This window comes from Microcaecilia unicolor, unplaced genomic scaffold, assembly GCF_901765095.1.
Source record: "Microcaecilia unicolor unplaced genomic scaffold, aMicUni1.1, whole genome shotgun sequence".
Classification (NCBI taxonomy): domain Eukaryota; kingdom Metazoa; phylum Chordata; class Amphibia; order Gymnophiona; family Siphonopidae; genus Microcaecilia; species Microcaecilia unicolor.
The window spans coordinates 222,977-237,249 of NW_021963050.1; the positions used below are offsets into that span (position 1 = coordinate 222,977).

A 14,273-nucleotide genomic window follows, 5' to 3' on the forward strand; every position below is an offset into this window, starting at 1 on the left:
TACTTTTTCATTGTGCAGCACTTTCAAATAAATATAAAGCCTGATTCAGTATTATATCCTTTCATACAATAATGTAGGCAGGCCTTCTGCCAATTCTGACACTTGCTATGGAATAGAGCAGTCTCTTACAGAATTGGGTGGAGCCCAGCAGTAACAGCTGGCTGGACTGGCAGACGCTGGTATGCACTTTGCCCCACCATGCTGATCAACTAATATGAGGAGAAGGGAAGCAGTGGTGCCTTCAGCTTCTTTTTCCTCTTCTACTAAAGGGAATGGACTTATTTGTCCTGTGCTGTTGTAGAGTGTTTTATGGGGTTCAAACTGAAATTTGGGATTGGGACCCTGTGGCATGCTTGTGGCACTGGCGTCCTTCTTCTTGCAGGGAAGGTAAACGGGTGAGAATTGACAGGTGAGAGGGAGGGGGTTAGAATCAAAAGAAGGGAAGGTACATTAGAGAGAGAGAATAGAAGATAAGTGGTATGTATGAAAAAGCAAATAAGTATATATGTATTTGAGAGATGCAATAGATGTGGGTGGTGATGAAAAAGAAGGTGATTAGCATTAGGTATGCATAAGAAAGAGAGAGAGAGAGAGAGAGAAAATCAATACTTTCTTTTTCCTGTTCCTCCTTCTTTTCCCACTTCCCTTTCTCTCCTCAGTCCTGGATTCCCCCACTCTTCCCCTGTCTGCTGTCCCCCTGCCCCCATCCTCCCTCCCTCTCTTTCTCCTAGGATCCTTGCCTATTATCCTCTCTTCCCAAAGTTTGCACCAAACTTGTCATGGTCAGCAGGTGGCAGGAGCATTTCCTATTCGCTCCTACATCACCAGTGCCATTTTGGAAATTGACACTAACAGGCTTATTTTCGAAAGAGAAGGGCGCCCATCTTTCGACACAAATTGGAAGATGGGCGTCCTTCTCCCAGGGTCGCCCAAATCGGCATAATCGAAAGCCGATTTTGGGCATCCTCAACTGTTTTCCATTTCGGGGACAACCAAAGTTCACGGGGGTGTGTTGACAGTGTACCGAAAGTGGGACGGGGCGTGGTTAAGAGATGGACGTCCTCAGCCGATAATGAAAAAAAGAAGGGTGTCTCCCTGATGAGCATTTGGTCGACTTTACTTGGTCCCTTTTTTTTCACGACCAAGCCTCAAAAAGGTGCCTGAATTGACCAGATGACCACCGGAGGGAATCGGGGATGACCTCCCCTTACTCCCCCAGTGGTAAGTAACCCTCTCCCACCCAAAAAAAATTATTTTAAACATTTTTTTCCAGCCTCTATGCCAGCCTCAAATATCATACCCAGCTCCATCACAGCAGTATGCAGGTCCCTGGAGTAGTTTTTAGTGGGTGCAGTGCACTTCAGGCAGGCAGACCCAGGCCCATCCTCCCCCACCTGTTACACTTGTGGTGGTAAATGTGAGCCCCACCCGAAACCCACTGTACCCACATGTTGGTGCCCCCCTTCACCCCTTAGGGCTATGGTAGTGGTGTACAGGTGTGGGGAGTGGGTTTTGGGGGGGTTTGGGGGGCTCAGCACCCAAGGTAAGGGAGCTATGTAGCTGGGAGCAATTTGTAAATTCCACTGCAGGTCCCCCTAGGGTGCCCGGTTGGTGTCCTGGCATGTGAGGGGGACCAGTGCACTATGAATGCTGGCTCCTCCCACAACCAAATGCCTTGGATTTGCTTGTTTTTGAGATGGATGTCCTTGGTTTCCATTATTGGCGAAAACCGAGGTCGCCCATCTCTAATGTTGACCATCTAAACATTTGAGATCTGGGCGTCCCCAACTGTATTATCGAAACAAAGGATGAACGTCCATCTTGTCTTGATAATACGGGTTCCCCGCCCCTTCGCTGGGATGCCGTTAGAGATGGACGCCCTTAGAGATGGTCGTCCCTGTTCAGTTATGCCCCTCCATGTGACCCCTTATACTTATTGGCCCTTCATGTGCAGGTCAAAAGAGGTAAAGGGATCAGCTAACACTATTTTGAAAATAGTGCTTATGGACAAGAGCAAATAGAGATCACTTCCGCCCCCTACTGACCATGACATACTTTTTACTAAGCTTGAGAGGATAGAGCCTGCTTGCTAATTTTGCAAATAAAAGGTCAGGGATACCAAAGAGGTAGGGCTTGTGATGGGGGAAGGGTGCATTTTGATAAATGTAGGGTCTCAAGCTAAAACAGATACCATGACTGGGAGGGGGTGACCACCCCATAAAACCACAGGATCACTAGGGATTTATCATTGAAGTTGTGTGCTCACTTTATCTAATGTCAGCCATCTAAGGGGGAAAACTTGCTAATTTTTACATGCATTTACATGGCTGGGAATACATGAAATTCCCAACCATGAAAACACATAACATTGTGTGAAAATTTGCTACTATGCTTATTTGCAAAAAAAACCCCCAAAAAACATCTGAAATTAGCATATTGGCTTCATAGTATGGAGCCATGCTATCAGTAGATTTACATTAGATTTCAAACAGATTCTCAGATTCAGAATATTACATTGATCTGTTGCAATGAGTCTTTCTGTGAGTTAAATTCTTGAATTGTCACCTGATCCACTGAGAAATGCATGTGGATTTCACAGTGGATCTAAAAAAATAAAATCCAAGCATTCTGTCATACTTGATCCAGGTAGACGTTGGCTTGGTTCAGAGACAGGAAGAGGCAGAGTTCAGTAGCAGTAAAGAATAGGTGGAAATGGCATAGTTTATTGATGACGCATAACATAAGAACAGAAGCATTGCCTTAATGGGACAGACAGAATGTCTGTCAACCCAGCATTTTATTTCTAACAGTGGACAATCCAGGTTACAAGTACCAAGCAAGATCCCAAAACAGTACAATATATTTTATACTGCTTATCCTAGAAATACGCAGTGGATTTTCCCCAAGTCTGTCTTAATAAATGCTTATGGACTTTTCTTTTTAGGAAGCTATCCAAACCTTTTTAAAACCCCACTATGCTAACTGTTTTTACCACATTCTCTGGCAACAAATTCCAGAGTTTAATTACATGTTGAGTGAAGAAATTCGCGTGCCCCCTAGTCTTAGTATTTTTAGAAGGAGTAAACAAGCAATTTATGTCTACCCGTTCCACTCTACTCATTATTTTATAGACCTCTATCATATCTAGACCTCTATCATATCTCACCTCAGCCGTCTTTTCTCCAAGCCATTAACCATTTTTTTGGCAAATTTTTTTCCTGCTCTTTTGGGCTTGAATGTAACTGGTGCTATGATCTACTGCTATGGCCCTTTGTCTGGAATTACTCTGAGATTTTCCCAACCATTTTATATTTGCCTTGCAACTCACCCAGGCCATTGACTACAGGGACATGTGTCAAGGCTTCACTGGATCTCTACACCTGTAATACCTGTTGTGTGCGGATTGAGGCTTCCTCCCTAAGGGGCTGTGCATACAGAATCCCAAGCTGCCTCAAAGTGTGGAGAACCTGACCTGTGAATTGAACTCAGATTCTCTGCATTAGTTGGTATGGTGCCACCAGTGAGCCATCAGACTGGCTCCTGAGTGGAGGAGTAGCCTAATGGTTTGTGCAGTGGGCTGAGAACCAGAGGAATCAGGTTCAGTTCCCACTGCAGATCACTGGGACTCTGGACAAATCACTTAGGGGCCCTTTCACTAAGTCACATAGGCGCCTACATGCACAGAACGCATGCCAATTTGGAATTACCGCCTGGCTATCGCATAGCCTTTGCGGTAATTTCATTTTTTATGCACGTCCAAAAAATAAATTTTATTTTCTGATGTATGTCAGCTACAAGCGTCAAGTGGCTACGCGCATAGGTCATTACCACCTGGTTAATGCATGAGATCTTACCGCTAAATCAATGGCTGGCGGTAAGGTCTCAGACCCCAAACGCACCAATATTTATTTTGCCGCACATCCATTTTTGCCAAAAATTTAATAAGGCTTTTTTTTTACCAGCGCGCTGAAAAATGGGTCTGCACACGCCCAAAACCCATGCCTACACTACTGTAGGCCAGTTTTCAGCACACCTTAGTAAAAGAACCCCTTAAACCTCCATTGCCCTAGGTATAAAATCTTAGATTGTGAGCTCACTAGGGACTGAAAAAGTACCTGTATATAATATGCAAAACACTTTGATTGTACCACAGAAAGGCAGTATATCAAATCCACCCCCTCCTTTCCATAATTTACTGTACTTTATATTCATATCTGGAAAAAAGTTGTAAGAAAAATGAAACATTTGTGATTTCCTACTGTAGAATGCCAGGCAAGAACATCAATGCTCACTGTTTTTTGTTTTTTCTTAGTGAAACTACATTGTGCTATGAAAAAAAAAGACTTCTTATTGTTGGAGAGGATTACTGCTAATGGTGGTTTTTAGAATGCTTTGTTGCTTTTTATGGTAAAGAGAGAATGTGACAGCAAGCACAAAAATAGGTCAAGATGAAGTCTAAACCCTTTTCTGAGAGCTATTGCAGGCAGCACATTCTGTTATTTTGTGGACATTACTGACTGTTCATAATCAAAAGAGAAATCATAAAAACACACAGACTCACATACATAATACATGCCTTTAGCATGCACATCTTTGAAAACAGATTTATACCACAGAAATTGACTCATGTTGGAAAGGGTTTTATAATTTCTGCGAAGGATCACAAACCATTCTGTTTCCTGTTACACATATATATTGTGACAGGACATGGTCATGACCTTTGTCAGGAGGCAAAGTAGAGTTAGGCCACATGGCTCTAGTTTCACACTTGAGGGCATGAAAACTGAAAAAAAGAAGCTTTTGGGTCCTTTTACTAAGGTGCACTGAAAAAATGGCCTGCGGTAGTGTAGGCGCATGTCTTGGGAGCATGCAGAATCATTTTTCAGTGCACCTGCAAAAAACGCCTTTTTAAAATTTTTGCCAAAAATGGACGTGCAACAAAATGAAAATTGCCACATGTCCATTTTGGGTCTGAGACCTTACCGCCAGCCATTGACCTAGCGGTAAAGTCTCACGCGGTAACTGGGTGGTAATGACCTACGCGTGGCAAATGGCATTTAATGTGCGTCCAATATGCATGTCCGAAAATAAAAAAGTTTTTTGGGACACGCATATCGGATGCACACCAAAAATGAAATTACCGCAAGAGCCACACGGTACATGGGCGGTAACTCCATTTTGGCGAGCGTTGGGCGCACATAGATGCTTATGCAGTTTAGTAAAAGGGCCCCTTTATCTTTAAGAATCGGGAAGACTAGTAGCAGCTGAAAAGGTCAAAACGTTACAAGAGGCATGAAAATTATTCAAAAATACCATTCTGGAAACCCAGGCCAGATATATTCCATGTAATAAAAAAGGAAGAAGGAAGGCCAAACGGCAGCAGGCATGGTTAAAAAGCAAGGTGAAAGAAACACCCCCCAAAAGCCGGTTTTGAGATAGGCACTAACCAGACCTTTTTAGTGGCATTAACTGTGCCAACCGGACCTTTTTGGCAGCACTAACCTGGTTAAATGCTGCTGAAAATGACCAGTTAGATCCAATGATGTGATTTAACCAGCCATGAGCAATTCTGGCCAGTTAAATAATTGAATATTGACCTAATATTTTTTTTTTTACTGGCACATTTAACAGCTTTTTTGGCAGCTCCAATATCAGCAGGCAAGAATGTTATAATGCCTGTTACTGTGAATGGGTAGATAAATTGTATGGGAATATACTGAGTAAGTGATATTCATTTACTTGACCCCCTTTTTTCTGGTTTTGTTGTCTTTTTCTTTAAGTATATATCAGCTTCTCCCCCCTATTTTGACGACTCAGTTTCATTTTTCTTCTTTTATTTTCTTTTTTTTAGAACTTTGTATATTGTTAAATAGTTTCTCTATCATACCTCTTTTCTGTACAAGTATTATGGTTTGATTGCTTATATTTTTCAAAAAGTAATAAATAAAAACAATTCACATAGAGAAAGAAATGAAGAACAACTTATTTCTCCACGATAATATGATTATGTGTAATTTTCTTCTTCTATAAAATTTCTAAAAATAGCACCTTTTGTTGAAACCATTTATATTACATGCAGTACTTTTTCTCTTTTTTCAACAGAAGAGATGAGGAAGAAACAAAAATCCTGAATTGCTACTCTGTACGCAATAAAAATAATAACTAATTTAAACTTATTTGTATGTTTGAAAGATATTTGAATCTGAAGCATATAACTTTTATTTTTTTTCGTAAAGGTATTCCATGATGTTGCATATAAAGCTAAAGATCGGAATGATTTGGTTTCTGGAATAGATGAATTCCTCGATCAGGTCACTGTTCTGCCACCTGGCGAATGGGATCCATCAATTCGAATAGAACCTCCCAAAAATGTCCCATCTCAGGCAAGTACCATTAAAACAGTCTTTTGTGTGGTCCTATCTGACTGCTTAACTATGCAGGTACCAGCATTGAACTTCTGAGCATAATCATGTTCATTCTTATTCTAATTTCCTAATGTCTAATTTTTAGGAAAACCCAGACTTGTATTAGAAGGTGGCAATTGTAAAATCATGTTTAACGTAATTTTGGGTAGAACAAGTTCTGTTAAAGGACGTTCCATGTAAGACCATGTTTAATATAAGCCACATTGAACCAAATTCTATTTGGAAAATGTGAGATATAAGAGCTAATAAATGAAATGAATATAGCCATGTCCACATAAATGCTGGCTCTTCCCTTACCCCACCCCTGGAGTGCCCCTCCACTGCCTGGTTTAGACAGGGTGGTTAGAGCCGATATTGCGTGTTCAATTATCGGTGCTAATTGGTTCATTATTCAATTAAATTGTGCATGCAAATTGGGTGCGTGCCCAAATTAGCATGTGCAACTTTTAGCGACTTTTATAGATTTTTGGGGAAAGTGTGTTCTTCATAGAGATACTGAAGTCTCCAGAAAGCAACCCCTCTCTTAAAGACAGACACAGTTTCTACTAGGCACCAGGTACAATGGGAAACAAATTAAATTAAAACTTCAATCAACCCAGCAATAAGGAAGAACATTCAACACAGTTCTTTAAATAAAGCCAGTGGTGTGCTGGAGCCGGCTCGCACCTGCTCGCAAGAGCCCTTTGTTAAATTTTCTGGCATCTTGCGAGCCGGTTGTTGGCCCGTGCGAGCCGGCTCGCCTCCGCTCCCCCGCCCCGCTAATCCATCTTCCGTCCGCCCTCTGCTCCCCGATAGTAGCCCTGCTGGTTTCCTTTCTGCGCTGCCGCTGCCGCCCTGACTTTAAAAAATGTATTTTCCCTCAAGGCAGCCAGGGTTGAAGCGAAGGCAGCAGGCTCAGCTCAGTTCCTGCCTTCGTTCCATTCCTTCGCATCATGGCTCCACCCTTGCGCAAACAGGAAATACGTCAGGCAAGGGTGGAGCCATGATGCGAAGGAACGGAACGAAGGCAGGAACTGAGCTGAGCCTGCTGCCTTCACTTCAACGCTGGCCGCCTCGAGGGAAAATACATTTTTTAAAGGCAGGGCGGCGGCGGCAGCACAGAAAGGAAACCAGCAGGGCTACTATCGGGGAGCAGAGGACAGACGGAAGATGGACGACCAGGGGAGCGGAGAGGGCTGGAAGATGGCGGAGAGGAGGGCAGGGGGAGATGAGGATTGCTCGACATGGGTGGGTGGATGGAGGGCAGGGGAGAGGAGGGTTGCTGGACATAGGTGGATGGAGGGGAGAGGATGGTTGCTGGACATGGGTGGGTGGATGGAGGGCAGGGAATCGGAGGGTTGCTGGACATGGGTGGATGGAGGGCAGGGGGGAGAGGAGGGTCGCTGGACATTGGTAGATGGAGGGGAAAGGAGGGTTGCTTGTCATAGGTGCATGGAGGGGAGAGGATGGTTGCTGGACATGGGTGGGTGGATGGAGGGCAGGGAAGAGGAGGGTTTCTGGATATGGGTGGATGGAGGGCAGGGGGGAGAGGAGGGTTGCTGGACATGGGTAGATGGAGGGCAGGGGGGAGAGGAGGGTCGCTGGAAATTGGTGGATGGAGGGGAGAGGAGGGTTGCTGGACATGGGTGCATGGAGGGGAGAGGATGGTTGCTGGACATGGGTGGGTGGATGGAGGGCAGGGAAGAGGAGGGTTTCTGGACATGGGTGGATGGAGGGCAGGGGGGAGAGGAGGGTCGCTGGACATTGGTGGATGGAGGGGAGAGGAGGGTTGCTGGACATGGGTGCATGGAGGGGAGAGGAGGGTTGCTGGACATGGGTGCATGGAGGGCAGGGGAGAGGAGGATTGCTGGACATGGGTGGGTGGATGGAGGGCAGGGGAGAGCAGGGCTGCTGGATATGGGTGGGTGGATGGAGGGCAGGGAGAGAGAAGAAATGCTGGATATGGGTGGAGGGGAGGGAAGAGTGAGAAATGAGATGAGAAGAGGGAAAAGGAAGAGAGGAGAATAACTGCAAATGGATGGAGAAAATAGGCAGAAGCTGAGGACCAGAAATGAAGAAGAAAGGAGGAAAGAAATAAATGGAAAGGAAGCCCTGGAAACGGAGTTAAGAGGACAGATAGCAGCAGAATCAGATACTGGGCCAGCATGAGCAGAAAAACAGTCACCAGACAACAAAGGTAGAAAAAAACTCATTTTATTTTCATTATAGTGTTTGGAATATGTTCACCTTGAGAATCAGGTGCTCAACATTAAAAGTTTATATTTATTTACTTATTTATGGCATTTTATCCCACATTAAACATGAATTAGATTGGAACCTGGGGTCATTTAATAGTTATTTCCTGGAGAGAGTAATGCATTGCCCCCCCCCCCCCCCGGCTATAGCCAGCTCTGCAATTTTTTTTTTGGGGGGGGGGCGCCGAGGTGGACCGGGGAGAGAGGGCCAGGAAGTTTCAGCACAAAATCAGCAAGGCAAAATAAACAATATGCATGTGAATCCCCAAGATCCGCATGCAAATTCTGGTGCGCAACTTGGGACAACCAATGTAGAATCTGGTGGAAAATTTGCAAGGAATAGGTTGGAAATGCTCCTTATAGTTAACATGGAGGTACTTAACGTGTGTTAGCTTCTTATTTGCTACATCTATTCTGGTGGCATTAACTGCATCATATCTGCAATGCAGTTAGGAATCTGTTTACTAAAGCGTGCTAACAATTAGCACGTGTTAAATGATAAGATGCCCAAAGGAATATAATGGGTGTCTTAGTATTTAGCACATGCTGGGCACCTTTTACCAAGCTGCAGCAAAAGGGGGCCTGTGCTGGCATTGGTGCATGTTTTTGATGCACGCTGAGGCCCCCTTTTACCGCAGTGAACAAAAGGTATATATATATATATATATATATATAATATTTTTTTTAAAGAAATGGTCATGCGACAAGTGAAGCCATTTTGTTTTTTTTGGGGGGGAGCCCTTACCGCCACCCATTGAGGTGGCGGTAAGGGCTCTTGCGCTAACCTGGTGGTAACCAATTATCGCTGGGTACACACCAGTGCTACAAAAATAAATACATTTTTGTGTGTGCTAACAGACAGTGCACGCTAACAATTAGTGGGCCCCTCTTACAAAGCGGCAGTAAGCCCAACACAAATTTACCACTCACTAAAAAGGAAGTACCGCCAGGCTACCACAGCAGCCTGGTGGTACTTTCCACCCCCAGCATGCCGTCATATCTGGCGCTTCAAAAATTTGACGGCATGCTGGGAGTGGGAAGTACCACCTGCTGTGGTAGCCCGGCGGTACTTCCTTTTTAGCGAGTGGTGGGTTTACTGCTGCTTTGTAAAAGAGGCCCACTAATTGTTAGCGGACACTAAGTCCATTAGCACACCTTAGTAAAAAGACAGTTCCTCTTCATTAACTATATGAGAATATGCCCCCAACAGTTAACACAGAGGTTTTGCAGTTACCACACATTAATTTTGGCAATTATCAGTTCACAATGTTACCGTTTGGCCTTCACAGAGTTTCAGCTACCTTCCACCACCTCATGGACCACCTCCTTAAACCGCATGGCAGTTACTGGCTGCGTACTTAGACTACATCAACATTTATAGTGAGGATCGGAGGACATATATCATCTAGATAGAGGCAGTACTGGATAGCCTATGAACTACTGGATTGACAGCAAATCCTAAAAAGAGCTTCTTGGGAGGACAAGAAGTCCAGTCCCTGGGGTACTCAGTTGGGAAAAAACACATGAGACTCCAGATCCGGAAGTTAGAGACAATCACCCAACTGCCCATACCTCAGACGAAGAAACAAGTACAAACCTTCCTCGGGCTCATTGGTTATTACTGCTGGTTTATTCTAGGGTTTGCTGGAAAGCAGAACCACTAACCTGTCTTTTGCAGAAGAAGGCTCCAAAAAAGATACACTGGTCGAAGAGTTGGATGTTGCCTTTCAAACCCTGAAGTAGGATATTTGCTCAGAGCCAGTGCTAGTCAGTCTGGACTTCAGCTGGCCCTTCATCATGCAGACTAATGCATCACAGGTTGGATTCGGGGCTGTCCTGGCACAGGAAGTGGATGGGGAAGAACACCCAGTGGGATATATTAGTCGGAAGCTGTTTTCGAGAGAAACAAATTATGCGGTAATTGAGAAAGAAGCTTTAGCTGTCAAGTGGGCCTTTGAAACATTTCAATATTTTTTTTTGGGGGGTGGGGTGAGGCGACATTTCCTGCTGGTCACAAACCATCAACCCCTTCAGCGGATGGCTTGATATAAAGACTCAAATGTATGTATCATGCTCTGGTTCCTAAGCCTCCAGCCCTTTAGATATTGGGTGAAACATTAGGCGAGTTGAGAACATGCTAATGCTGACTTTTGTCTCAGGAGGTGGACCCTGATATGGCAGGCAGGGTTGAGTTGAGGGGGAGAGTACATGAGGGGGTTTATAGAACACTGCCCTTCAATTTTTAAGAACAGTCCCTCAGATAGTCTGAGTCACCTTAAAACCACTAGTCCCGCCCAGGGAGAAAGTGAGATGAGAGGGGTGGAGTCAACAGGACAGGAACCAGGAAGTATAAAAGGCAGAGTCAGAGTGGGGTTAAGGAGGCCCAGGGAAGGAGGAAATGAAGCCCCAGCTTATGACTTTGCGACATACATTTAGCTACTGTGACCTGTATGAGGTGAACCAAACTTGCGATTTGAAGACTTGGAAGCTTTATTCTGAGGTCTGGCTGAAGCCAGACTTGGAAGCCCAGAGAGAGAAGCTTACAGACTGTATTTTGGGCATGGCAGTCACATGCCACAGACTGTGGTTTAGGCCCTGTCAGCCACAGGCTCATGTTGAGACCTCATAGAATGAGAGAGACTTTACCTGTCCCTTTGAAGTAACAGGCTTCAGGATTGAGGGGTCCTTTTACTAAGCCGTGGTAAAAAGTGGCCTGTGGTAGTGTGGGTATGTGTTTTGGCCATGCGCTGGGTCATTTTTTACCGCGGCTGGGAAAAAGGGCTTTTTTAATGGGCCGGGAAATGAGCATGTGCATAGATTAAAACTGCAGGATTTGGCATGCACCAAACTCTGAATTACTGCTGGGCAGATGCGCTAGCCTAGCGGTAGTGCTGATTTGGCACACGCTGCCCATGCGTTAGTCTTCTCGCATCTTAGTAAAAGGGCCCCTAAGTGAATAAAGTGCTTGCCTTATTTTACAACCTTGTCTGGTTGTGTTATTTTGAAGGCCTGCCCTCAACCCTCGCTCAAAGTATCACACGCACATAAGTGCTAGTATTTTATACATTTATGCATGCCAAGGGTGTGTACATATGGATGCCTACTTTCTAAAATTGTCCTTTAGAATTGTGGTGGGATAGCTAAGAAGAAAACCAAGACAGAGCAGAGCCCTGAAATCCAAATGAAGGCAGCATATCAGTGAGTAGGTGGTGATCAGCAGTGTCGAAATCAGCAGATACGTCAAAAAGGATGAGGACTGAGCAAAGGCTTTCAGATCTGGACAGGAACAGGTCACTGGGGACTTTGGCAAGAGCTGTTTCTGTAGCACCTTAGTCAACTGTTGGTGCCCCTGGAACTTCAAGAGAGAAAATCACAAATCACTGCTCAAAATTACCTCCCTATACCCTGGCTTTTAGAGATGTCAAGGATTATAGCTTGTGAGATGGGGTTGTCATAAGCTTAAAACTTGTATTTGCCGTGATGAAGCAATTTGACTGAATCATCAGCTTAGGGAAGCTAATCCTGTCCTTTGATTGGCATGTTTGTGATAGGTATCAGCCTGAGTCATGTTTATGAAAGTGACAGGTGAATTAAGGATATTTCAATTTCAAGTTGCTTTTTTCCAGATAAAAAGATGACGTTGCTCACATGCAGGGCCTTCTTTAAAGGAGATGGGGTGACCTGAAGAGACCCATCCTCACAATAGCCGCACCCCTGCCCCTGGGCACGTGGTCCATGAAAAAATTGCATTGCAAATATTATACCAGTCTTTAGAAAATGCTACTTGCTGAGAAAATAGAACAAATCAGCCTGATACAAATCCCTACACAGAAATATCTCACTTTGCTGACATGCAAAACATGGATAGAGCCTCACCAAATACAACGTAAAGTGACCATAAATTAGAAATAAAAGTATGCAGACAAAAACTGAACTGGAAACTCCAAAACGCCAACCTCTGCATCTAATGCAACACTAGAGAAACAGAAGCAAAAGTATTTCCTCCTATACAATGCAAAAATACAGATAGCAGAGATACTGCAAATTTGAAATCCTAAATCTGGTGTATTTAAATCACTAAGGCAAAACTAAGATGTTTATTGCTTCTGTTTTTATTGTCTGGCTGATATATATATATATAAATAGATAGATAGATACAGGTACAATATGAAACCGCTTTGAATGTAGTTGCAAAATACCACAGAAAGGCAGTATATCAAGTCCCATTTCCCTTCCCTTCCCTCTGTAGCCTGCATCTCCCACATATTGCAGGGATTGGGCTGTTATGTGCTGGCTGACGCATGCAACTCCACATTCTCCCATAGATCTGCGCAAATTGGCTGAAGACACTGTATCTTCTGTTGGGGGAGGGGAGGGGGTGCCCTCTATGTGTATGTTCAGTATATTTATTTATTTTATTTATTTATGGGTTACTTATATCCCACATTTTCCCACTCATGCAGGCGCAATGTGGCTTACAGAGAATTAAATAAGAGTACAAAGTTAAAAGCTTAGGCAAGCATAAAAGAAGCAAATAGGGGGGGGGGGGGGGGGGGAGAAACTAACAGCGTGAACTAGGCAGGGTAAGGGACAAGGGATGCATCAATCAACATGGTAAGTTGGGGGGTAAGTCTTAGCAAAGAGGAATGTCTTTAACAACTTCTTAAAAAGGGCATGGTCCACTTGAGTTTTAAGGTGACGAGGTAGCGTGTTCCAGTGTTTGGGACTCCAATAACGGAAGGACGAGGTGAAGATTTTCTTGTACTTGACACCCTTACAATTTGGAAAATGGAGGTGGAGATAGGACCGAGCAGCAGGGTTGGCATTTCTAGGCGGAAGGTCGATCAAGGGGAGCATGTAATCCGGGGCAGCCCCATAGATGATTTTATGTGTTAGGGAGCAGATCTTAAAAGCAATGCGCTCCTGTACAGGCAGCCAATTAAGTTTAAAGCGCAGGGGTTCGGCGTGTGCAAAACGCCTTTCTCTAAGGATGAGTCTCACCGCAGTGTTCTGAGCCGTTTGGAACGTTTTCAATAAGGAGGCCTGGCAGGGCTTGGGCTCTTGGGGTCAAATTTAGCAGGAAAAATGCCAGTGCTCAGACCCACAAGTGCTCTTCTTTAGGGAAGTTTTATAAAAAGTTTCTGTGTAGGCACCTATAAAGGCAATATTATATAAAGATAAGTGGGCATCTACTTACCTTTATAAAATACTGGTGCAAACCATCTACCACAGGGGTTCTCAACCCTCTCCCGCAAGCACATCTAGCCAGTTGGGTTTCAGGATCACAACAATGAATATACAGGAGACAGATTTGCATATAATGTGCAACTTTCTTTAAATTAGTCACCTTATTTTCTAACTCCTCTTACTTTCTTACCTATCTATATGTTCCATCTTTGCTTATACCCTACACTATCAATTAAAATGTTTTATTACGTATTGTGTTGACATTGTAAGTAGTATACTATCCGCCTTATTTTCGAAAGAGAAAGACGCCCATATTTCGACCCAAATAGGGAGATGGGTGTCTTTCTTCCGTGGGCGCCCAAATCAGTATAATCGCTAGCCGATTTTGGGCTTCTTCAACTGCAATCTGTCGCGGAAACAGCCAAAG

The 14,273-nt window shown here is 44.1% G+C and overlaps 1 protein-coding gene across 1 annotated transcript in view; it reads left to right on the top strand.

Moving 5' to 3' along the window:
• LOC115458840 (sodium-driven chloride bicarbonate exchanger-like) overlaps positions 1-14,273 on the top strand; it is a 241,773-nt gene that overhangs the window by 200,612 nt on the left and 26,888 nt on the right. The window contains exon 10 of the mRNA XM_030188666.1: positions 6,237-6,383. Within this exon, the coding sequence (XP_030044526.1) occupies positions 6,237-6,383 (147 nt within the window). The remainder of the gene's footprint in view (positions 1-6,236; positions 6,384-14,273) is intronic.